We start from the raw sequence: 26,799 nt of genomic DNA on the forward strand, positions 1-26,799 counted from the left end.
GGACATGGAAGCAGGGAGAGCGCCTCTGTGTGGAGATGTGAGAGTGCTATACTTGGGCCTGTCAGGTAACCTTGCCCCAGATGCCGACTTTACTCTCAGCACCTCCTCAGCCCTGGAAGGGCCCAGGTCCCCTGGCATCAAGTAGGAGAGATGATGGAAATCGAGCAAGCCCCACAGTGATTCCCTGCCTCATGCAGGTCTGAGCTGGGGACTAGCTGAAGCCTTAAAGTGGATGGGAGTTTTAAATGGTTACATATATTGGTCATAGTTTCTTAAATACTAAACTGAAATTTGCCTTGCAATTGCAGATACTAGAAAAGTTAAAGGACATGCCAGAGATTTCATCTGATCAGCATGGATCAAAAGGATTCGTGAATTTGAAAGGAAGTGTAGGAAGACTTAAGCCCCTTCTTACTTGCCCAAAGTCAAGCCTGTTAAACAAACCAGTTATAACTTATTTTAATTATGCCAAGGTTTTTTTTTTTATTATTATGCAGGTTAACAGTACCATTTCTTTCATCAGTTTTCAGGTGACTCGGTTTCCAGAATGCTTAACATTTGGCTTATTTTTTCCTTGCTCTACTTCTACTTGTCATTATATATCTTGGTGTCAATGATTGTTCAAGAGAAAAGCACTTGATGTGACCAGCAGGAAAAGGAAGGGTGTGGAAGCTGTGACCACTGATGATATGTCAAGATATTTCTAGAAATATACACAATTAATATTAGTTTTCTTAGCTTTGAGACACTGTTTGGACAAATTCATAGTAAAACAAAAACCTTTCGTATCTCTGATGGCTCTGTTCTCTTCATTTCCATTTATAATACTTTAATTTGATTTTTATTTTTTGCTCAAACCACTAAAAGAGTTTCATTTGACTTGGTTGAGCTCATTTTTTATTTATCTTCCATATTAAAGCCAGAGGATTCTTTTTAAAGTGCTGAATTTCCAGTGCCAACATAATAACATTCAAACTCCTCATTGTATTATGTGAAACTTCATAATAATGATTCTGGCTATCAGTTTGCTTTATATCTACAATACAGATTCATCCACAATGAATTTAATACGGTTCCCTGAACAAGAAAGGCTATTTCATACTTTTAAAACTTTGCTCACACTTCTCTTCCTGCCCGGAATGCCCCACTCCCCATGCCTTCACCACTAATATCCTTGACTGATGTTTGTAACATTTTGTAGACCTCACTTATATATATTCCAGTTAGGGCTCAATAAACATGTTAGCAAATAAATGAAAATCCCAAATACTTTATATATATTCTTCCCTTTATTGGTATAACTGTTTCAGTTTTTGAACTGAAGTATTTATATTTCTTTCTACTGTATCCGAATGTAAACTTGAAAGAATTTTATTATTTAAAGTCTTCCTAAATATAGTTATATATATAAGTTGTTAAACTTGTAACCACAGAGCTCAACAGAAATTTCTGAAGGAAAGTATTTCAAGAGTACTTGACTGTACACTCATTTTAGGTAATTTAACTTATTATCCATAACAATCCAATGACTTCCAATGGTCTATTTCTAGACAATATTTATTCTAACTCAATTCCCACCCTCTGATCTCCTTGACCTCCTAAGTGATCTTACACCATTTCAGTTCACCTACTATCAGGATTATTCTCTTTTTTTTGGAATATAGTTGATATACAATATTATACTGGCTTCAGATGTACAACATAGTGATTTGATAATTATATGCATTACTAAATGCTCACCATGGTAAGTGTAGTTAACCTCTGTAATATACAAGATGTGACAATATTACTGGTTATATTCTCTATGCTGTACTTCCATTCCTATGACTAATTTATTTTATAATTTGAAGTTCACATCTCTTTATCTGTTTTTCTAAAGGAAAATTTAATGTGATGTGCCAATCCCCTGAACCCTCATACACCCCCAAATCACTCACTTTTTGAAACTCTTCAACTATTCAGACACTTTCAGAGCAGACAAAAATTCTATTACAACCCACAAGGCACTATATCATTTGGCTTTTATGGACCTTTCCACTCTTACCTTCATTCTTTCCAAAGACCATTCAGTCCTAAAAAGATGCCAGGGCCTTTGCATGTGATTTTCAAGAAGGTTCTATGTTTACCTTCCTTTCCAGTTTTACTTTGTCTAGTTAGCTCACCCACATCTTTCAGCACTCAACCCAAAATGTTTTGAGTTTTCTAAGACTTTCCTCACCCCCTCATCACACACATTCTAGATGAGATTAGACTCCCACACTAGTTTTTTCATTCTCCATCAATGTCCTTCACATTACTTTTTCCAGTTTGTATTTATATAATTAATACAACACTTAATCTTAAATTCCATAAAGTCCAGATGAGCACCAGTTTAGTTAAGGTTTCTATGCTCTGTTGCTTCTATAGTACTTGACAGTGTGATGTTCCTAAAAAAATTTGTAACTACATTATGTCAAATATGCTACTTGTTGATTCACAGCAGGAAAGTGTGTGTGTGTGTTGTGGCAAATGAATGAACTTCCCACTGAGGACTAATTTTCATGATCTAAAATTATACAATGAGGCAATGTGCTCATTGCTAAAAATAAATAATTATCTTTTCAGTTACAGTCATTAGGTTTAATTCTAAGATTTCAGGTTGTCTTCTGAACTTACAGATATATTTATAAATTATCTTCCCTAAAATTAGCTAATGAAAAATAAGTACATAAAGTATTTGTGTTTCATTGCCTGTTAGGGAGTTGCAATGGGCCACATATAAATCCACACAATGAAAGCAATTATAATGATAAAAGAAAGCATGCATCCATAGAATGACACTATGCAGAGAAGAATGATATAAAATCCAAAAGGCAGAATTATGAAAACTTTCATAACAAGAAAACTTTCAGAATTACATCATATACTTATTTCATCAAATCTTATTTTCATAAAGGAGAAAAGAGGTATTAAACTTCTTCAAAAAAGGTAACTTCTTGAAGAAAAAAATTTAAGAGGCAGCTCTACCTGTTTGAACTGTGTAGAAATCTTTGTGTTCCTTTTTTACTCACAGAATTCAGTAAAATATAAATATACCTGAGTCCAACCATTCTACAACATTTGATCTGAACATCACTTTCCTTTATCAATAAATATAAAGGAAAGTAGACAATATTCTAAAATGAACCAGGCTTTTATTTTTATCATAAAATAAATCAGAAATTTGGAACCTTATTGAGGTAACTCTGGAAAGCACTTAAAAAATTACAACAACTAGGTGGCCGGTTAGCTCAGTTGGTTAGAGCATGGTGCTAATAAAAATTACAAAAACTTACAGTTATTCAGCTGTCATAAGCCCAGGATGGATCAAGAGGCTTTTTAAAAACACTTTATTCTTTAATACTGAAAATATTTAACAAAAAAGGCTGGCAATTTATCTTTTTTCAATTAATTTAAAACAATGTAGTAATGTTAATGCAGTCTTAATTTTGTATTCCTTAATGTAAACTCAACAACATCTGGATTCAGTCAGGGCAAGCAGAATCACCAGTCTCCAGGAGTGTTCAGGGGTCCTAGTTCAAATCCTTTGTTCCATTTCAGAAATATCCCACTGTGGTGTTAAAATTTCAAAATTGTTGCCTTTTATAAAGTAATTGTAGAATAAAGAACTGTAGATTTAGGTATGTTGCAATTTTGTTTATAGAGGTTTGGAAATTAGCTGAGGTTTGATTTAATGGATGTGTGTGCATAAATCGAGTTCTGTTTTGAAAGCAGTTGATGAAGATGTAGAGCATATTTATGTTGTCAGAAGAGTAAGAACTTAACTGTTGAGAGATTCCCATGTCTGTTTTGCCAAGAAGCTATAAACACGAATGGAATGATGATATAAGTAGAGACCTGAACTTCTGTGTGAGAGAAGATAAAATAAGTTGATGTAAGGAATTTTTAAATCATTATCTGCTCTACTCAACATATACTTTAAAGAGATTTTGATTATTTTGCTTTTACTCACCAGTCTATTTTTCAAAAACTACCGTCTCCATGACAGTTAAATTGTTTTAATAGTTAAGGATTAAGTCATGCTTATTTTAGAATGTTTATTTTCAAAAACTGTAAAGTGCTTATAGAACACTTTAATGAATTTATTTTTAAATATTGCACACATATATTTTGTATATAAAATGTATAAATTATCTGTATATATGCATATGTAAACAAATAGCAAAGTATATATTGATTTGCTATTTGATATTTCAGAACTAAAGTATCAAAGAACAATATTAGGTTTGGATGCAGTTGCTAATACAATATCCATTTCTGCATACCTGTCTATAATTTTTCTTAAAAATCTAACTTGAGAGGAGGAGCTCATTTGAAGTTCTGATACCCAAATTTGCCTTATTTGTAGGCTATAACTAGTAATGAATTACTCAATTTTTTCATTCGAAAAAAATGGATCCAACAGTCCATTGAAGAGGTCAAACTGGTTCATAAGATTAACTGAATTTATGAGAGGAAAAAGAAGGTAACAGCAACCTATCCTTCCAATGTCATATAACCCCTTTTTAGCCTTTGTTTCCTTTGTAACACACAGGACTCAACTACTGTCTATCTCTCTTTCACCTAAGCCATTATTAATGTTTATGAAGCTCAGAATAAAAATATTACATATCCTCTAGCTCTGCCTACTAAATATCATATTATTTCGCTCTTGTTTTATGAATGACAGAAAGTAATTAATTACAAAGGTCATCATCATATGATTATAATGCATTGAAAATAATCTTGAATCTGTGTCTTTTAAATGACTTCTTAAACTAGAGCTAAGTGTTCTATTAAGTACCAAAGTTATTTTAATTTGTTTTTCAGCTAGAATTTGGAGCAAATACATTCACAAATGTAGATTATCTTGTCCAGTGTATATGTACAACAAAACAAAAACAACCATAAGCCTAAGTTTTTAGTATGTCACTGTGTATTTCACATTCAACATTCATCACATACCTGAACACTAAATAACTTAGAAGATAGAATCTTGGATATTAATTTACTTGATTTTTATTTTGTTCTAGGTGTCCAAAATCCAGATGTCAATTGGTGCATGAAGGAGATACACTAATAAATCATTAAGAGACATCCCTCGACATGTCAGTCTACATGGCTCATCACTGAGCGGGTACTTTCAAGACAGTTTAGGGATCAGTGATGAGCTGTGTGAGTTCTCTCAGCTTTCCTTTTACTTCAAAATATTCTTTCATGCACCATTTTCCATTTTCTGTGCTTTCAGAAAAGAATGGAATCTATCCAAAGCTAATCAGTTGACCTGAGGTTGCTATCCCAGCTTATGTTTACTTTTTATAAACCTTGTTTTTCACCCACCATTTTTTCTTGTCCTTTCCACCTACCTTCTTTACAAAATGCAGATTTTTTTTCCATCGTTAGGCAATCTCCCCTTTCTCATTCTGCTACTTTTAGTGAGCTCCTGCCCTAGTCAATCGACATTCTTCATTTAACACTTTTACTCTTAAGCATACTCTAATGAAATTAGACATTTATTTAAAAATGCTATTTTGGAATATTACTCTTTTTTTAGAGTTTTTATTTTTTTTACTGAAGTATACTTGATACACAATATCATACTGGTTTCAAATATACAACACAGTGGTTCAACAGTTACTCACATTATTAAACCCACATCCCAACTAGAGAAGTTACTGTCAACATAGAAAGATGTTACAGAACCATTGGCTGTATTCTCCATCCCCATGACTAACATATTATGATTCAGGTTTTTTTAAGAACGTCAACATTTATTTAACATGATAAAAAAGAAATGGGATATGGACATTTGCATTTAAACAATAGTAAGTGGCCTTTAATACTTACATTACATGTGCTCATTGTATAATATATACACAATTAACATAATTACATTTGTACACAAACTAAGTACTGGATTTGAAAACCTGCTTATTGCTGTACACATCTATTCCAGTGAAGTATGAGCCCAGTACTTCAAAATACCTACATTTTAAACTTTTATTTTTTTAAGAAAAAGTAAGCGTTGACATTTGTGTTGAAGCTGACGAGAGCGTAGCAGTACTGCTGATGTTGCAATCTTGAGAAATAATTATAGCAGGAAACAGGACAGACTTCACTTAGCAATAATAAAATGGCACATTTTAAATATATATATAGCATCGCAGTAGCCAAATGGACAGAAGAAAAAAGAAAGAAAACAAGCTCATTGGAAATATTAACTAAATTTATATACTGGGAAGCAGAAAGAAATGTAAATCCACCTAGACTTTAGAAATATCAAAATCTGGAAATCAGCAAACTAAGTAAGCTCTGGCTGTAGACTGCACATTAAAAAGCACCTTTACTTATGTGCTCTGAAATCATAGCAGGAAGCTGGTGTCAGAATAATAACCTTGAGATTATGGAGTGTACATATGGGCTATTAAAGCTGTTTTGGAATAAACATTTTCCAGAAGTGCTAAAATGATGCTCTGTGGCCAAAAGCATCAGAGCTATGAATTTCATAGATTTAAAATATACTATACAATATCTTCTCACATTGCCAAAGGTCCATGTCCTTAGCTTTGAATGGTTTCTACACAAGTCAGTAGAGATTTTTTGAGACTACACACACATGAAATGGGATCCTTCCGTGAGCTGTGGCTGAACGGATAGTACTGGAGAGGACAAGGACTCAGGAGATGGGGACAGACTTTTCACTGCCATTGTTTGATTTTCTCTAGAAGCCTTAGGAGTTAGTTCATAAGAAATAACCGTTTCTTCTTGCACATGAATATCATCCTTTGTATTTTCTTCAGGGTCGTCTTCTGCTTTATGATTTGTGATCTGTGCCTCTTCTTGGGTGCTGTTTGAAATCTCCTCAGGCGTGTCCTCTGTGTTTCTTTCCTTATCCATCACTTCCTTAGAGTTTATTCCATTTGGTTCAGGTATGGAAAGTGTTTTATGAAAAATGTTTTCATTTTCTTTTGTGCACTCTTTGCTGTAATCCGAGTTCTGAGGTTCAGCTTCTTTTAGTCAACCAATTTCTGCTGCAGGGGTTTCACGGTTTGGTTTTACTTCATTTTCTCTAATGATAGTGTCCAGTTCCTTAATGGTATCATCCCTCCTTCGAGTCTAGGTGACCCTGAATGGATTATCCCTTAAATTTGAAGGACTCTGTAAGGGTGACTGGTCTAAAGCACCAATAATATTTAGTCCTTTTTTCTTTTCCCATAAGCATGCTTGTTGATGTCTCCTTATTCTTTCCATTTGTTCCTCCACAGTCATCCTTGGTCTAGTACTCTCAGCCAGACAGAGCTGTTCCACTGCACTTCTCGGTCTTTCCGTTCTTGAATCCATCATCTTCTTAGTTTTCCTCAAGGTTACATATGAGGCTATTGTCGCAGACTCAGGTGTTGGCGATTTGGTCCATGGAGGGACGGCTCCAACAGGGAAGTGGGAACCTTTAACTGAAGTTTCCATTTCTGAAACAGGTTCTGATTTTTCTTCTCCATTAGATTCATCAACTTCTGCCACTGTTGTTAATTCTGGTTCACTCTTGTACAGTCTATAATGTGGACCCTCATTTTTGTACTTAACTGTTGAGAAAGGTTTTGATCCTGCCATACCTGTTTCTGTAATGCCTCTTTGCCGTTTATGTTTACTCAGCCCTTCCATGACATCCTGAATTCTCCAGAGTTCTTTCTGAATCTGTGCACGCTGGATTCCTGCTGATTCAGTCTGAACTTCACCAAGGCAATCTAGCTGCTCTTGCATCTGATTCCTGGTAACAGTTACATCGTATTCTAACTTGTCATAGTCTCTCCATGCTCGTTCCAGTTCAGCAGTGGCTCGAGAGAGTTCCCTGCATGTACTAAGCAGTCTGTTCTGTAAATCATCCTTCTGCAACACCACGGTCTGAATGGCTGCTGGGTTATCTGCATTCATTTCTATCTCCTGGCTGGCTGAAAGCAAAGCTTGCTCAAGCATGTACTTCTCCTTGTGGAGTTGCTGAAGTTTCTCTTCCAGAGCATGTACCACTTTATCTTGTTCACATATTTGGCTTAACTTGGCATCAATATCTACTTCTTCAGGTCTGTATTTGTGTAATGTACCTCTACATTCATCTTGTGACAGAGTTTTGCTTTGGAGGCTCTGGGGACTAATAGACTGTAAAGTCAGGCCAGCTGGCATTGACCTCCTGTCAGGCACATAGACATGCTTAGGGTGATGGGTCCTGTGCCTGCAGTCTATCGGTACATCTCCTCTCTGAATCAGTGAAGACACTTCTGATCTGTAGGTTCACTGAGGGGAGTATCCCTGATAAGCAGCTATTGACCCATGGGAAGGTGATGTGGGAATAGAGTGCATTGTCTGGTCAGAAATATTAACCATGGTTTTAGGGCTGGTCAAAGTACCATGACGAGGGAGGGTGCTCTGCTTATTACAAAATTGACACTGCTGCCACTCGTAGAGCTGCCACATCGTGTCATCTCTCACTGATCTCCGCTTCTCTTCTGCTCTGGGCCCTACTGTTTTGTCGTGAGTGGAAGGGGCTCCACTGCAGATGCTTTCAGGCCTGGTCTTACTGCTTCTTAGTAGTGTTCTGTAACCTTCAGGATAGTGGGCCACGATCTGGGTTCTGTGGCTTGGCATATTTCTTGGTAACGTTTGGTAAGAGATTACTCCCCTGGTTCTGCTTCGTGACCCCTCCCTTTCTGGATTTTAATCCACTGCTCCAGCTGTTGCATTGAATTTGTTCTCTGTATGACCTGATCAGCCTCTGGGTGTAAGGGCCCTGCATTTGGGTGATTTCCACTTCTAAGATCTGCCAGGCTGACATTGACTGTTTTGTTTTCTGAGCTATTTACACTGACTGGCCTGTAGTGTCCAGTCTGAGCCGGGCATGTTGACCCGCTCTCATATTCAGATGGCAGAGAATTCCACTTCACAGTATTAATTTTTGTTAAAGGTCTATCTTGACCATCCTTCTGAAATCCGTATTTTTCAGCTTCTAACACCCTTTTATCTTCATTTTTGCTCATTTCCTTGTTTTTCTGGTTATTTTTGGTCTCTGGTTTAATCAGCACTCTATGGTTGGGAAAGTTATTTATTTCTTTGGTGCATTTTCAGATGTAATCTTGTCCATTCTTCTCATGGGTTCTGTCTGTACCAGGGCAGCATCTAACATGGCTTTCGTCCACAACTCCATTTCCTTTCCTGTATCTGTGCAGAAATAATAGGTCCACATGTTCGGATGGGCTGCCTTAAAAGCATATTTCCGATTAATGTGATCCTCGGAGGTAAGCATAGCTATCTGGAAACTAGGTAACAGTATGCTCCCCAGGATACCTTCTTCTTTCTCATCTCTGTAATAAAAGAGCAAAGGTCAGAAAGCACGAACCAGCATTTCTTCCAGAGCTTCATGCCAGTACTGTCCTGTTTATAAAGCCAACCTCACCTGACCACAGGTGCATTAGGATTCCTCTTACTTGAATTTGATCTCTTTCCAAAGTTATGGACTTTTTTTGAAGCCCATGAAGTTCTGCCTACAGGGCTCATTGGATACACTGCATAATCTGCAGTCATGTTATAGTTAGAAGCTTCATTTATCATACTTATCGGTCGTTCCTTCTTTTCTTCAGATGTCATGGTTGCAACAGTCTGTTCATTCACTACAAAAATACAATTGTCCTGTGATGGCTGCCCTGTGACTGGATGTTTACAGGTCACTTTCCTCTCATTATGGTTTATATAGTATCTTGCATCTTCAAAGGTATATGCTTCTTCCCAGCCAGTTGGCAAATCTGCGCTCTGCCGCCGGTGCCCGGTGACCACGGCCTCGCCAGTGACGGGGTGCAGCCAGGTGGTGCTCTTCGCCTCCTCGTTGATGAAGAAGACGCGGCCGCCCCTGGTGATCCCGTAAGTCCAGGACCGGGGCAGGGAGCAGATCCACTCCAGGTTCAGGTCCGCCGCCATGTCTGCTCCCCAGCCCCCGCCGCCGCTGCCGCCGCCGCCGCCGCCGCCTTCTCTGCCGCTGCGGCTGCCGACGGGGAGGGAGCGGGCGAGCGCACGAGGGCGGGCAGTGCGGGGAGCGCGGAGCGAGCGCGGCCGGAGCGCGCTTCCCCGGCCCGGCGCGCCCCCGTGCACACCCTGCCTCCTCGGGCGGCGCCCGACCTGCCGCGGGGCTGGTTGGGCTATGATTCAGATTTTTTAACTCTTTTATTCCCCTCAGCTTTCAAACCCGTCCACCCAAGCCCCTCCCTATGTTAACCACCAGTCACTTCTCAGTGTCTATGAGTCTACTGCTATTTTGTTCATTTTGTTTTATTTGTTTTTGGATTCCACAAATAAGTGAAATCATGTGGAATTTGTCTTTCTGAAATTGGACTTATATAAGTAAATAGCAAATGATCTCATAAACTGTAAACTCATGGCTTTTCTCAAGCTTCTTACTAAGCTTGTCATATTCACATGCTTTCAAATAATACTTCTTTTTCTTAAACATTTCTAACCTATTTTTTCTCATAACTATTAAGTCAACTCAATTACATATTTTGGAAAGCCCTCATTCTTTTCTTTCTATTATGTTCTAATCCATCAATCTCACTTTATTATATATTCTCATTATTTTCTTCAGACAGAGTTAATGAGAGTTAAAAAAGACAGAGAAAAAGGTGAAAGTTCATAAAGACTTTGTTCTAAATTTAAGATTAAAAGGCAGTCTAAGGAATGCTATCTTTAAAACTTGATTGTTCAAAAAGGAAGACATTTATATGCTAGATAAGAGTTCCCCCAAAACATACCTTGAGTACACTTGCTGATGTAGTACTTGCAGAAACTGTAAACTAAAAATTAGTGATAAATATAAAAACCTTTCTATGTCTTCCTACTCTTCTTGTCTATCTCTCTGTCTTCATCTTCGAACAATCACAATATAAACATCTCTTTCAACATGAGCCTTAATGTCTTCCTTGTTTTTATCCCATACTTAGTGGACTTGCATACTTCCTTCACCATCTCTGTGAAAATGACCACCATATCTTAATCCATCTCTCTGTCCTACAAGTTCCAGACCCTCATTTTCACAAGGGTCTGTCACATCTACCTGCTTGTCTACAAACACCTCAAATGCATCATTTCCAAAACCATTTTCATTATTCCATCTAGTTTGACCCCAATCTGACTTTTTATTGTTGTAATTTTTCTTAATTTTACTGCCATATTCCCAGTAGAAAATCTTAAGATGATATTTGACTTTTCCTTTCCATCATCTATCTCAATCAGTTGATAATTTCTGTAGTTTCTACCTTCATATTTTATTTGCATCAAATCTGTATATTCCTTTCACCCAGCCAAAAACTCACTCCATTTTCCTTTCATACTGCAATTGTGCCTTAACTGAGCACATGGACTTTAGTGTGATATCTCTTTGGCATGTGCTGCACAGATGTTCTAAACTATTACTCCTAAAACTTAATTACAATTACAGAATTCTCATGTGTTACATCGTTAACTACCCATCATATGTTGCTATACAAGGCTCTTACAATATTGTCCCACACTCTTTATACCAATGTTTTCCCAAATTCCCCGTATTCTGCCCAAACTAAATATTTATTTTTCTTTCAATTGTATATGCACACTCCTTCTCTTATGCCTTCGCAAATTCTTTAAATCCCTATTGTCCTGACTTTTCACATTTCCTTAGTGAAATCACTGATTCAAAGATTCTGCTTAAATCAGTCAAGGATTTTCTTTTCACCCCATGAGATGACCTCTCTACAAGTTCCACTTGAGTTCATTTGTACCTCTCTGGAAGTGCCTGTTATTCTGTCTTTTATCATTATTATCTGGATAGCTTTTTCCTGCCTTCTGCCATTTCTGGACTATAAACTCATTAAGAAAAAAAAGCACAGAGTGGAGCTCTTGAGCTCTTTCTGAAATAGGAGTTCAATGAATATTTGCTAAATTGTGTTAGCCAAACAAAGCTTTACCAAAGTTAAGATAATCCATTAAAAAAATTATTAACAGACATGTTTTTGCTCCCTCAATATTTTTCGTACAGGTTAGGAAAAGAGGTTGAGAATAATAAAAAGCCAGACAACTCCACTTGCTTGCCTCAGGTGAGCATACATATAATGGGTAAGTTTATCCACAGGAATTGGTGAAATATTTGAAGCCACCAAGGAAAACATTACTATATCACCACAGCTTTTTGTCACATGCTAGAGACCCAAAATACTTGAAGTGGCTTAAGAAGAACTAGCTTTATCCTCATAATATGAACTATAAATAGAGAAATACTGGGTAAATGCTAGAAATGTGTTCTGTCAGCAGAAAACTTCTAATTAAAGTAACTTACCTTGTAGCTGAGATAACCAAGCAGTATTGTTTCAAATAGACTTATCAATGCCACTAATACCTAAAATATAAATTATACCTTAATGAGAAAATGCAATATAATTAAAATGTATTCATGATTATAATACTACTAACTTTATAAACATGTGCATATATGTGTATATATATATATATATTTACATATGCTTATTATATATAGTTATATTTTATGCATATAATGGGTAAGTTTACCCATAGGAATTGGTGAAATGTTTGAAGCCACCAAGGAAAACATTACTATATCACTACAATAAATAAATATATAAATAAAATATAAATATATTTGACTTAGAATGTATCATGTGGCACTTTAACTTCTGTATACAGGTGGCAGGTTGAAGGCCATCCCCAGCACTAGGCTTAGTTTTTGTATTTCCTAAAACTTCTTAATAAATCTTTTATTGTTTATTATTTCAAATGTAAATGTGCAATTAGAGTAGTCAGACTGGATAGAGTTTGCATGATCGATAAGGAATAGGTTCTTCTGCGTGTGTTTCTACTACACACAGTCACACACAACTGTCTGCCTTAAAAATTGCCTTCTCTCAGCATCACCACTACCATCTTCAGTACATGTTCCAGAAACAGCAGTTCCTTTTAGAAAGTAAAAGAATACAAGCTTCCAGCTGAATGATCGGTTTCGTCCTACCACCCACCTCAAACAAAATGAAACAGCAACATCCTTGAACACTAAGCAAAACTGTTCATGTCAGGACTTCAGGATACTTTCGGATTTTATTTGAATGAACTGCATAACCTGTTCCACTTTTATAGCTGGAAGTGCTAACCCTGCATCCTCTAAGACAAGCTTCCATCTTTTTCTGTATCCTCTATGTTCTCTATATACAATTTCCACTGCCAAACTACAAAAAGCTGCACTTGCAACAGAAAAAGCAACTAGAGAAAATATCCAAATTATTCATGTTAAATACTCTTAACACTTTATGATAGATGAGTAGAATAAAAAGCACAGGCATAAATAGGAAATGACTCATAACAAATATATTTGTTTATAGATTTTTGAGATTTAAGACAATCTGCATGAGGAGGGCAGGGCAGGTACCACAGAGTTTTAAATTTTGTCTCTTGTCAGAATAAAAACTTTGACTTAAGTGAATATTAAAACACGATGACAATTTTTAAAAAGGAATCCATGGCAATGTGAGTAAAATATAGTCAGAAGTGCATACAGTGACCCTACACTGTTCTGACAGAAAACTCACACCTCCTAGATTCTCTCCACAAGTCCTCAAAATCATGATCATCCATGCTTTTTTCCTATAGATAGACAGTGTTCAGTGATCTCTAGAAGACTTTTAGCATAGATCATGCAAAATCCTAATTGAAAATGAGCATTTTTATTATTTTAAAATATCACTATTAGATAAGAGCAATTTGAATAGATCAAACGTAATTCAAGGGCATATATAACTATTCATAAAAATATTAACTTTACTTTAAATGTGCACCTCACTGAAAGATAATATAGGAATCAAGCCAGAGATGAAAAGATTGTATTTTTAATGGAGACTTAAATATTTGAAAACAATATTTGCAAGTTAATGGCATTGCAATGAAAGTCAGTGGAAAAAACATAAAATATGAGCTTGACTTCAGTAAAATATGAAATATGCAGATACAGTAAAAACTTGATTTCATGGTTAAGATCACAATGCATACATAATTAATTCATCATCACATTCAAAATGAACAGACCCCCAAATCATCATGACTTTAAAAGACAAATCAAACATTTGATTTTAAAGTAATCTAAAGATTGTTTATAAACAGTAAGTATTAGAGTCTTTCAATTTCCTCTAGACTCACTGTCTTCCAATCTCTAGTTTTTTTTTTATGTTCGTGATGCTATTTTTCGAGCAATTTTTAAATTGCAAAAAAACAAAATAAAAAGTATCTGTAGGAGGGACAAAGGAAGAGAAGATGGAAACTTGTAAAAAGTTTGCTGGGCATGAAACTTAATAGAAAAAGGGACAAAGAAAAGATACAGAGGACTGTAGAGAATACCTCAACAATATTAATTCAGACATGCTGTTCTTCTATTTTCTTACTTTTTCTTCAGGACTCCTTTTATACCAGGATACTTTTTGTTTTATTTACAAAATTACCTACTTAGGAACCAAGGTTTTGCTATTTGTAATATAAGCCATTCATTCATTTATTGATTGACTTAACAATTATTTATTGAGGTGCTCCCATGTTCTAGACACTGAAGATATAAGGTACAAAATCAAACGTGGTTACGGGCTTTTAATTTTTCAAGGATTATACAAGAGGAATACCTAAAAGTACTTTGCAGGACTTGTGGCATCTTAAAACACTAGTTTATTTTGGTTTCCCCCACACCCTTAAAAGCTTTTAAAGTCTAATTTTGATCACAAGGAAATTCTCAAAAGACAGTGCTTAGGCAAATGTGAAGAAAGAAATAAAAATGTTAGTCTAAGATATGCATCAGGATTAATTAAGCAATAAAACACTCATTTTTAATACCATCAGTTTTCTAACAGTATTTCTCTGTGAAATATGAATAACACCCAGAAATATAGGGATAAAACAAAATTGTACATAACCTGTAAGCCCCATAAAGGTAGACTTCTGTTCACCCAAAAGATACGAGACCTATGAAAAGAATGATAAGACGTTAGGCTTTTTAAATGTGTGTAATGCACTTATTTTTAAATTTTGATTGAAGTTGGAAATATTTAAATAATGCTAGCAGAAATATTTAAATATCAAATTAAAATAAGAAAAGCTATGTTTCATAGCTTTGAAATTCATAGAAATATTCATAGAAATAAATTCATAGAATTCACAGAAATATTCACAGAAATGAATATTATTTCTATTCCAGGAAAAACACTTTTTAATTTTGTTTTTGGTCTCATGTTAATAATGAAAGGAAAAATAATTGGCCCTTACTTAAAGACCGATTATGGTGGAGTAGGGAAACCTCAATCCCTTTTCTAGTCAATTCTCCATCATAAAGTCTCTTACGGTCTTTAATAGTCTCTAAGATTTTGTTACTTTTAACACTTAGTATTTCAGCAATACAATTTCAACAGTATAAATAGTCAGAATAATGTCAGTGACTCAGCACACAGATTATTCACAATTGTTTTAGATCACACCGCACCACTGTGTTTGCCCTGTACTTTTGTTAAAATAAAGACTAGAGCTCTTTTTTTTTAGCTCGTCCCTCTCAGAGAAACCTTCTCTGAGGCTTCCACTTGATCAATGTAGTCAACTAATCTCTTAGTCACGTCACTCACCAGGCATCTTCTGCCACTCATCTTACACGTAACTTTATATTTATTTGTAAACGTATTTCTTTAATGGTTGTCTCTTTAATAAATGGGCAAGTTCCATAACATGAAATAGTAATAGTATGTCTATTTTACTCACCATTACAGAGCCAATATCTTTCTAAGTACATGTGTGTAGTAGGCTAGGCATTAAAATAAACAAACAGGTGGTGTCGGTAAAGGCAAAAATACGGCTGATGAGCTCATCAGCACTGTCGTTTCCAAAACATATTTTTATGTTCTCAGTGACACTTGTAAAATAGACCAAAACAAGATATGTAAGAGTGGACAGGGATGTATGCCGCTTTTATAGATAGAAATAATGTGCTACCAAAAATACTAAATAAATAAGTAGACAGCAATCTCTGGAAAATTATAAATTGCGAATCAGAAATCTGAGGTCATTTTCCAAAAGAAATTGGTAATTAACATGGTTTTACTAAAAGCAAATTATCAAACTAACAGCATTTAGCATTTTCTTTGGTTTGGAATGCTGTTTTGATAGGTCAGTAAATATCAGAGAGTATTTAAATGTATATGAGACTTTGAAGGAAATATTGCATTGAACAAGACTACGTCATGTGGAATAGTCTTTATAATCCCCATAAAACATTTCTACAAAACTCTAATATATATATATTTCAATGGTAAGTGAGATTTCCAATGGAAAGGCGTATTTTCCACCTACTTACTTAGCACTAAACTGAATAAACACATAGAAGGATAAGTATAAATGTATGAAAAGATAATACTCAAACTTTTCTTCATAAAATGAATTTATCATAAAAAAGAATGTGAGATCTGATCTACATATTCCTAGATACCTCTGAAACAAATGAGAAACCATCTGAAACTGACAGCCAGATGGTGATGCCAAAAGGAAGCTTCACTCGCATTACAAAAAGCCCTAGGAAGAAAGAAAACCTGTACAAGAGCATTTACTATAGTGTTATTTGTAGCAAGAAAGTAACAGCAATCTGCCTGAGAAACCATCAAGACAATTAAAGTAGCCTCAGCATCATCATCAATAGCAAAATTACAATAAATGAGAAAAAGTCATTGATAAAAAGATGTAATGAATATTATCCTAAGTATATCAGTGTGTGTTGTATGTGATATGTGTATATAAAGAGAAAGAATTTATAAAAATTGGTCATCAAAACACTAAATGTACTTATTCTAGACATTGAGGTTTTAGGGTTTTTTTTCCCTTTTCCTTGCCATATATATTTATGCTGTAATAATCATGAACCACATATCAAATCACAAAAAAATGAATTTCAGTTTTTAATTATAAAAAAAATTATTTTAAAAAACACAGAAACAATTTATATAATTCATTCAGTTATTCTGAATTTAAATAAGGCCTATAGATAAAATTCATGTTCGAAGCATCATTACAAAAACTAGAAGAACCATCTCAAACAATTGAAATAACAGCAGAAGCCAAATATAGGAAGTTAATGGCATGTAGCCTCAGCCACTTTTCATAGCACACTTATTTATGGCCTCTTCTAAAGGTAAGAAATAGCCACAGAAAATGTCAGATCAGCTTTGGTGCTGAGGCAGAGGTCTGGGGATGAATATGTTTACCAAAGAATGAAGCATTTGTTAAACACAATGAAAGTAATAGGGTCAACATGTGGGACATAATTTATAGGAAAGGATCTGTGGGTCACAAACAGAAGATGAGTTCAGACTGATAGCTCTCCAAAAAAAAAAAATGAATGCAACTGGTACTGTACTAACATAAGTATAATATCCTAAAAAAAAAAAAAAAATTATAAAACTCCCCTCACCATCACAAACACTGAGAGCTGTATATTGGGTGTGGCCCACATTTCAAGGACATACAAAATGTAGTATGTGTCCAAAATAAGGTGACCAGGATACTGAAGCATAACCAAATCCTTTCAAAACACTAGATGTATTTCATACCATGTTAGATAACCGATTGTTAGGGGTTTGCAGAGAGGACTAGTTGCTGAATTTTTGAGAGAAAGGACACCAAGGGTCTTTCCATCATACATACATTCACTGGCTGAGGCAGAAATGGCTTTGTATCATTATCCCTTCTCCACTTTCCATGGTAGAGAATTGAGTTCAAAAAACCACTCCTCAACCCAAGACTACATTTCTTGGTCTTTGTGTCCAGGTATGATGACACAACTGATTCTCACATGAGATCTGAGTTTGAAATACAAGTAAAAGTCATGCTTGTTATTTGGTGGCCAATAATTTTAAGAACTATATGTGCCTTCTCCATGTTCTCTTTGACTTTCTAAAAGCTGACTGAAAAGAATTCTTAGTTCTTAGGACAGCATATACCACAAAATGAAAGTGACTTGCATATATAATATTGCACTTACTAGGTTATGTGTGCATGTGTGTATGTGAGTGAGGGGGGAAATCAGCATATGGAGAAAAGGTCTACATTGAGTAAGAACAAAAGCATTAGACTCTAGTAAAAAAAAAAAATTCTTTAAAATTTTTGAGATGATGTGTTAGTGCACTTGGTGCTACTGTGACCAATATACATAAGGGGAAAAAAGATCTACATTACAATATTCATTCCTATTGGTGATCAAACATTTAAAAGATATTGTCAAAATTTTGTTTCTTATTTTAATAATTGTTACCCTGAAGAAGAAATTGTCTTTAAAATTTCAATGCCACTTGACCACATTTACTGCTATATTAGGTACTGATTTTAAATATAAGACCAAACGTCATAGAATATAAGCACATCAATGTGTTTATTACCTTTGTCTCTATCACTTGATGTTGAAAACTAATAATCACTTCTACAATTTTTAAAGTGGAAAATGATGCATGAGTTTTGATACATAGTTTAAAATAGTAGGTACCAATGGGCAATGAGTCAGTGCTGATGGCTAATCTCTCAATGAAATTCATGAACTGCATGCTGGAGATGCGTTTCCTTTGATAACGCCCTAATGTATTACTATAAACTGAGTATACATCAGAGTTTGTCATTTGCACAATTTTATACAGTAACAATAAAATTATTTTCATATTCTTCTGTTTGTCTATACTTGTTAACTTTTTCAAAATCAGTTTTGACTCCTGAAGGACTTACAGCAAAGAAGAACAAACAATCACAGCTTAATTATGCCAGAAGCTCTAATTAAATAAATGTCTTTGCTGAATCAGCCTCATTTTAAAATAGAACTTGTATCCATAAAGGTCACTTCTGTTTTTCATTAACCAATACTGCATTGACAGTGGGAACTAACCAGGACATTGAATTCAATATGGAGCCCTGCATTATTTTGTCATTTTTAAATTTCAGTAATCTTATTTTTCAACTATACATCTTGTATAGTTGTGGTTGAATATTCATAGTAAAATGGCATAGAAGTTAATTGTAGGAAACTTTATGCTTCTTAATGTTTTCAAATAATATCATTTACCTTGTCTGTCACTCACCGTTAGTAGGATTCAATCATGCTTCATTTTATGATTTTTCAGGTCTCTCTAATGTGCATTTTATTTACAAATCACCAAGTTTTAAAAACAATTCTGGTATGTTTTTTTAGAAGGATTTGTAATGTGAACCATTTTTAATAACACAGAAATGTAGACAGAAAATATAATAAATATAATATGCACTGATAACTCTAGGCAGTGGTCCTTAATCATCTTAATTATGCAACACTACCAATAAAACTGTTGAGCACAATTCCTTAAATTCAACAACATTCACTGACCCACCAAGTCCTACTCTAAGTATAAGATCTGCTGAGGCAAATACAACATGGTCATTACCCTCAGTAAGTGTATGGAAGAAAAGAGAAGTAAATAGTAAAATCAAGGGCAATGTGTTAAGTGTTGAGACTGAAGCATGTGGGGGATCACGGGGAATCCCCAGGAGGCACTCCTGACCCAGATTGGAATTGGGCCATGATGTCAGGTAAGAATTTAAAATTTAGTGTTATCCAAGAAATTGTTATCTGAAAGGTCCGGAGTCTTGATGTCATTTAGAAATCAGTGGGTAGAGAGGGACAGGACTGAAAAAAGAAGCCGGAGAAAGAAGAAGCAGGATGCTTGAAGATCTGCACGGGGGGGGGGGTTGGTGGAGTGGGGGGAGCAGAGCATAGGATATGTGGCTTCAAACGGGTCGGAATGGCCTTTTGCATTGCTGTATCTTCACTTGTAGCAATAAGAATACATGTTAAAAATTCAGAAAAGATATAGCAAAATAACCATATCTCATTAAATAGATTATTTATAAAGAATTATCTCATAAATTATAACACAATAAAAAAATAATTTGTTAATCTTTAACTTATATCCAAACTCTTTAATTTAAAATCATCTTTACTGTCTAAACAAGCTGAAGAGAACCAATTCATTTAACTGTACCTTTTTTAAAAACAATAACATTTAGACTATACCTGACAATAATTACAGAACTGTTAACAGTAAGGTAAACCTTTTTGGAGCATATGTAAATCAAAAACAAAAAGGTATTTGTATCTTTAAAGAGACTGACATCCATTAAAGAATAATTTAGAGTACTTTGATCAGCAATAAAAATTTTTATGGATGATGTCCAGTATTAGCATTAGACAAATGGATGAACAATAAGAGAAGAGATGTTTTTTTAAAAAAAACATTACAACAAGAATTATATTCACATATTAATTGGAAATGAGATCAACTTAATGGTGACAAAAACCTAAAATACCCTTTAAAACTATGACACAATTCAAAGTAACCAAAAGAATACTGTTGGAAGTCAAAGAAAGATGCTTACCACTCATTTCCTTGTGAAGGATTTTCTAGTAGCACTCTGATTATGTATAATAAGCAGCTTAATAATTTGAGAGAAAAATTGAACAGCCGTATTCTTAGACCTTTAAACAAATGACAAAAAGTTTATTTTCATTTCAGCTTAGTTCAGAAAAGACTAAAATGGTTTATCAAAAAAATCAATTTTAAGTACAGCACTTAAATTGTATTTAGAAACTACAACATAAATCTCTAAACTCTCTGAAGTTCAAGGTAGGTGGATTTTAATTGGCTGATTACTGAAATAAAAAGTGCATTTGAATGAATGAACTACAAATGACAGTGAATATTGTACATTGGGAGTAAATGTACATTTGAGCACTCAGAAGCCACAAAAATCATGTCCAATCAAGATTGGTTCAAATATGTTTAGAAGTTTAAGCTTTTTATATATCCATGAGTTTTGTGATAATTAGTAGCTAGCAAGACAATACAGCTGCTTACAAATTCACAGGATAAACTATATATCTTGCACCTTCAGAACACCTTGTAGATTTGATACTTTAGAAATTATAATCATATATATAATTATATATTATACATGTAATTAGTAATCATATAGAGAAATAATATCCTATGCTGGAAAATAGACACACACACACATTTTTGAGTTCAGACAGTTGACACTCACTTTTCACTTCAGATTAAATACCAATGAAATTTTTTAATTGTGTGGGGAAGACTGACATGCATGGGTCTTTGAAACTGTTTAGTTGAAGTTACAAAGCCTATAATACTTTATGATGAAGAAGAGCAATTAACATTAAGCAAAAGATACATAAAATATCATTAATCATTACTTTTACTGCAATTATCAGGTGATATTTGATTCATGCATTATGAATAAAATTTTGAGAAAGGCCTTCTTAGGATTATTACTAATAATATCTGGAAATCAAATGGCATTTTTTTTAACTCTGCTATGTGTGAGTGTACTTGAGACAACATTTCATAACAGTGAAAGGTTAATACTCATTAACTGTGTAATTTTTCCCAGGTTTCCTGATTAAAGTGCTGGGTACATTTTTTGGATTATTTTCTTTATAAAGTCTTTTAAACTGTTAATGAAATTGTCCTGTTTTTATAGAACTGGTCTCCTTAGATGACTGCTAGTCAAAAATGGCTGCTGGTGAAGTATTCAAATGATGCATCTATCTTTCCTCACTGAGAGAGATGGACTGATAGTACTAAAATCAAGGAAAACTTCCATTTAGATGATGTGGCCCCTTAGGTAACATCTATTGGTGGGGCTTCCTTGGAAATTGCAACCAACCAGGTAAGAGAGGCTTTACGTGGTATTAGCCTTAACTCCGAAGCTAACCTGCCGTTAAGAATTGTACCTTACATATTGAAATATACTCTAAGTAGTTGATTAACTTCTCACACCTCAGGCTTTCCTCTTTAACCCCAAAAAAGGCACAACTTATTTAGACCACCCCAAGGATTGAAAGGTCAAACTTCAGAGAAAGCAAAGTCTACACCGATCTAACATAGAACTTTCCATTGCCTGTAGATATTCTAAGAAATAATAATATGAAAAAACTACATACTGGCTCATTGTATATAGTTTTTAAAAATATGTGGTATCATGGAGGGGCTACAAGTATCACTTACACGTCAACCTTGATGGGCTTAGGAGATCAGTGTTTATGCGAATTTCATGTCTTCTTAAAGGTCCAATGTTTCCCAAATTTGTCTAATAATAAGAATCATTGGGATGTTAAACTCTGATCTTACCCTAATACATCCCAATTCAAAAACTCCAGGGAAGGATGCTGGTAATCTGCACATCTCAGAGCACCTTAGATGTTCCCTGTCACCAGGCAAGCCTGGGAGATATCAAACTCTTTCCACTGAATCAATCACTCCTAGGGTCAGTCAGAATCCCTAGAGCCTTCTCAAGACAAGTTCCCGGCTTCTCAGTGACCCAGACGTTTCACTCAGAAGTCTACTTACTGATGTGGGACTTGAGAGAATGAAAGATATTCAAGAAACATTAAGGCCAACAGATGTAACATTTATATTCTAAATGTTTTATTACTGTCTGGCAGACAAGATTGTCAATTTTATTCCTCTATATAAAAGATATTTTTATATTCCAGATTACACAGCTGAACTTTTTTTTGAGGCAAATGTACAAACATAGAGGGGAATAAAATGAATGGCTTACTTGATCTCTGGTTTTTGATAAAAAATAACTTTAGTCTCTCTTTAAATGTGTTCTCATTCATATAGAATTCAACTTGTACCCTGCAAACAAGATAAAACATAGTTAATCTAAAAACTAATATATAGCAAGATAAAAATAAAAGATTTGATTTAACCCACTATATACTTAATTTAATATTTACAATGTTGCTATAACTTGGATAAGGCAGCCATTGACTTTATTTTATAGAAAAAGAAAGATCAACTCAAATAATTTTAATGACTTCCAAATTCATGGCTGGTACTAGCGTTGGGGCACTGGCACTTTCTACTACTTCTCCTTGCCTCGTGCCTCCTCATCGACCTGACTCTTCATTACTAGGGGTATTCCAGGTCATCTGTGAACTATTACCAAACAGTACTGCAAACACCAGACCCAAACAGGGATGCTGAGAAGTGTTTGTTTAGCTCTGCTCTTTGATTATTGACTCTAAATCAAGTTCCTATCCATTTCCAAATAATCATTTGTAACTTATGATAAGTAAGTTATTAAACACAGCAACCATTCAAATGGAGCCTTGCAAAAAATAAATAAATAATCCCATCATCGATTTTTCATCTTAAAAAATTAGTTTCACCAGCCCTTGCTCAAGTGCTTCCAAGGGGTTTATACAGTGTTCCAGACCTTACTACATGCCCAAAAATACCTCACTTTAAACACTTTGCAGTCTCTCCTAAGGAATTTCCCAATTTCTTTTTGCCCATTGATTCTTTTTGTAATAACTTAAGTCTAACTTTCTTACATTCTTCAGTGGTAACATCTTATAAGTAGGCAGATTAATTCTGGAGACCTTCAATAGCAATCTTTTCATTTTTAAAGCAAGATTTAAGATAATGTCATTCTTGGAAAGAGAACAAAATTACTATACATACGCACACATGCATAAATACATGCACTTATATATATATATATATACACATACACACACACATACATATGTATGTTTTTTGAAATGTATATATAGCAATATAAGGATCTTGAGAAAAGCAAAGCAACTGGGGTGCTAATCACGCATCAATTTTCTTTCATTATGCATAATGTTGAATGCCCCTCAATAATTACATTTATATTCCTTCCACTCCTGTCATAGCTTCACTGTTTGCAGGTAGCTGGAAATATATATTATTTGGTTTCCATAGTAAACACATTGTAATTCCACCAAAGAGTACTCTTGTATGCATGTATCTCCTCAATCAGAAAACTCATGTCTTCATTTGCAATGTTCATTTTCAGAGCCTACTCTCTGTATCTCCTCATTTTATTTAAAATAATTAAATTTAAGCAACCCCAGTTTAACTTGTAAGTATAAAAAGCAAAAGATAAAGAAAGCTAGAAAAAGTATAAAAGTACATTTTTTATCCTTAATTTTCAATGAGATTTGCCTCTTCACAACCCTACCCAACTGTATGAGGTACATGCAGGTCTGGATCAATCCATTAAAAAAATAAGAAAAAGAAAAATTGCAAATAATAGAACACTTATTCATTTTTCTTTTATTAAGTATATAATAAATACCAGTAAAAAGATATAAAGAGAAGCTCCCAAAGATAAAATGTATACATACATGTGTATATATACAAATATAAGCATAGATACATGCATGATACACATACATTCTGGAAACATAAAGCTGTAGCCCCAGAAAGGCTTATAAGTTTACATAACAAAAGCATAGTGAACACAAACCTAGCAGTCTCCCACTCAAAATTCATAACTACAGCATGTAAATCCTCTTTTCTTTTTCTCTATCTTCATCAGAAGAGGATAGAAGATATTGTGTAAACTCAAACTGGAGTACTGCACCAGTCACTTTAAAACCTTGAAGGAAAATATAATGATGTTTCCACAGCCCAGGATTGCTAGAATGGTGTGACAAGTAGCAAAGCCCAGTTGGGAGAGAAATGTGTGTGTTGGGGAGACAACCACTGGGTTTCTCATAGGTCATATTCAACAAATGATGGTTGTTAGCATGAAACTGGAAATTACAAAAAACACATGCTGCAAAAGAAACACCTTTTAGTTTTATTTGAATCTTTGCACCAATGACATAAGATTTTAGATGAACCCTCTAAGCAGTCTCTTCCATTTGCACCTCATAGGACGAATTATATAGTTCAGTAAAGGGCACAGCTCACTGGGGCACATATATCTCTGTAGGATTTCTCTTTGTACTTAGTACTTTAGTAACAGTAACACATATGACTTTTAGTAGGTAAATAATATTGGGTTGAAAACATTTAAAAACAATGTGACACAATTTGGGGAAGAGGTGAAAATAGTCACAAATACAAATTCACTCGGTATATTACAGAAAAACTAATGGGTTTTTCAACAAAAATTACTTTTTCTCACAATAGTTTGTATACTCATTTGTTTATTTTGAAGTACGGTCTAAGGGCTAAGAGGAATAAAAGCATGGGCTTTGCAATCAGATGACATGCATTTTATTATCAAATCTGCTAACTTGTATTATCTGTAAAATGTAGATATTACTTCCATTAACAGGGCTTTTATGAAAATTAAAAAAAAAATACTTCATATGTGAGACACACAACTGAACAACAGCAAAACTTCTTTCTGGTGTGTTGGTAAGAAGAATCAGCTCCTAGAATAAATATTTAAAATTGGAAAACCAGAAACTGTGGATCACTTACTTCAATTTGATGTAGTTGAGTCCTCTCAGAAACATTTCCTTGGAAAAACTGGACTATAAGACAGTGAATAACTTCACTGTTTACTTCAGAATATTCCTACAAATCAATTTTTTGGAGCCATACAGGCACACCTCATTTTATGGACCTTTGATTCATTATGCTTGTAATATTGCACTTCTGCAAATTGATGGTTTTGTGGCAACCCTGTGCAAGACTATCAGTGTTGTTTTTTTCAGTAGCATTGGCTAACTTAGTGTCTCTATGTCACCTTTTGATAATTCTTACAATATTTTAAACTTTTCCACTATTATTGCATTTGCTATGGTTACCAGTGATAAGTGACCTGCGGTTGTTTTTGGGTGCCATGAACTATGCTCATGTAAGACAGTAAAATTAATTGAAAAATGTTGGGTGTTCTCTGATTGCTCCACCAGCAGACAACCCCCGACCTCTCTGTCTCTCCTCAGGCCTCTCTGTTCCCTGAGAAACAACAATATTGAAGTTAGGCCGATCAACAACCCTACACTGGCCTCTAAGCGATCATGTGAAAGAAAGAGCTGCACTTTAAACCAAACACTAGAAATGATTAAGTTTATTGAGGAGGCATGTTGAAAGCTGACACAGGCCCAATGCTAGACCTCTTATATCAAACAGTTGGCCAGTTGTGAAATGCAAACGAAAAGTTCTTGAATGAAGTTAAAAGTGCCACTCCAGTGAACACAAGAAAGATAAGAAAGCCAAACAGCCTTACTGCTGATATGGATAAAATTTTAGTGGTCTAGATAGAAAATCTAACGAAAATTCCCTTAATACAAGTGTAATCAAGAGCAAGGCACTAACTCTCTTCAATTCTGTGAAAGCTGAGAGAGGTGAAGAAGTTGCAGAATAAAGTCTGAAACTAGCAGTTATTGGTGCATGAGGTTTGAGGAAAGAAGCCATTTCTAACATGAACGTGCAAGGGGAAGCAACAAGTGCTGATGCAGAAACTGCAGCAAGTTATCAAGATGAAGCTACGATAATGGAGGTGGCCACACTGAACAACAGCTTTTCAGTGTAGATGAAATAGCCTTGTATTGGTAGAAGCCATGTAATGGACTTTCATAGCTAGAGAAAAGTCAATGCCTGGCTTCAGAGCTTCAAAGAACAGGTCCACTTTCTTATTAGGGGCTAATGTAGCTGGTGGCTTCAAGTTGAAGCCAGTACTCACTTTCAATACCATTCCAAAAATCTTAGGACCCTTAAGAATGGTGCTAACTCTACTCCACCTGGGCTTTATAAATGGCACCACAAAGCCTGGGTGACCATCGCACACCTCTTTACAATATGGTTCACTGAATATGGTAAGCCCACTATTGTGACCTGCTGCACACAATAAAAGATTACTTTCAAAATTTTACTG

The 26,799-nt window shown here is 34.9% G+C and overlaps 1 protein-coding gene and 1 pseudogene across 6 annotated transcripts in view; both read right to left on the reverse strand.

Moving 5' to 3' along the window:
- Window positions 1-26,799, reverse strand: part of KCNT2 (potassium sodium-activated channel subfamily T member 2) — a 451,692-nt gene that overhangs the window by 313,047 nt on the left and 111,846 nt on the right. For all 6 annotated transcript variants that reach the window (XR_012125235.1, XM_073221980.1, XM_073221978.1 and 3 more), the window contains 4 exons: window positions 22,708-22,787; window positions 20,503-20,602; window positions 14,991-15,039; window positions 12,365-12,424 (listed from right to left, as the gene is read on the reverse strand). Coding sequence is in view for 5 of the 6 variants with exons in the window: in XM_073221980.1 (XP_073078081.1) it covers window positions 12,365-12,424; window positions 14,991-15,039; window positions 20,503-20,602; window positions 22,708-22,787 (289 nt within the window). In the remaining variant the exon portion in view is untranslated. The remainder of the gene's footprint in view (window positions 1-12,364; window positions 12,425-14,990; window positions 15,040-20,502; window positions 20,603-22,707; window positions 22,788-26,799) is intronic.
- On the reverse strand, window positions 720-12,350 carry LOC108390225 (pleckstrin homology domain-containing family A member 5 pseudogene; annotated as a pseudogene).

This window comes from Manis javanica, chromosome 14 (assembly GCF_040802235.1).
Source record: "Manis javanica isolate MJ-LG chromosome 14, MJ_LKY, whole genome shotgun sequence".
Taxonomy (NCBI): Eukaryota; Metazoa; Chordata; class Mammalia; order Pholidota; family Manidae; genus Manis; species Manis javanica.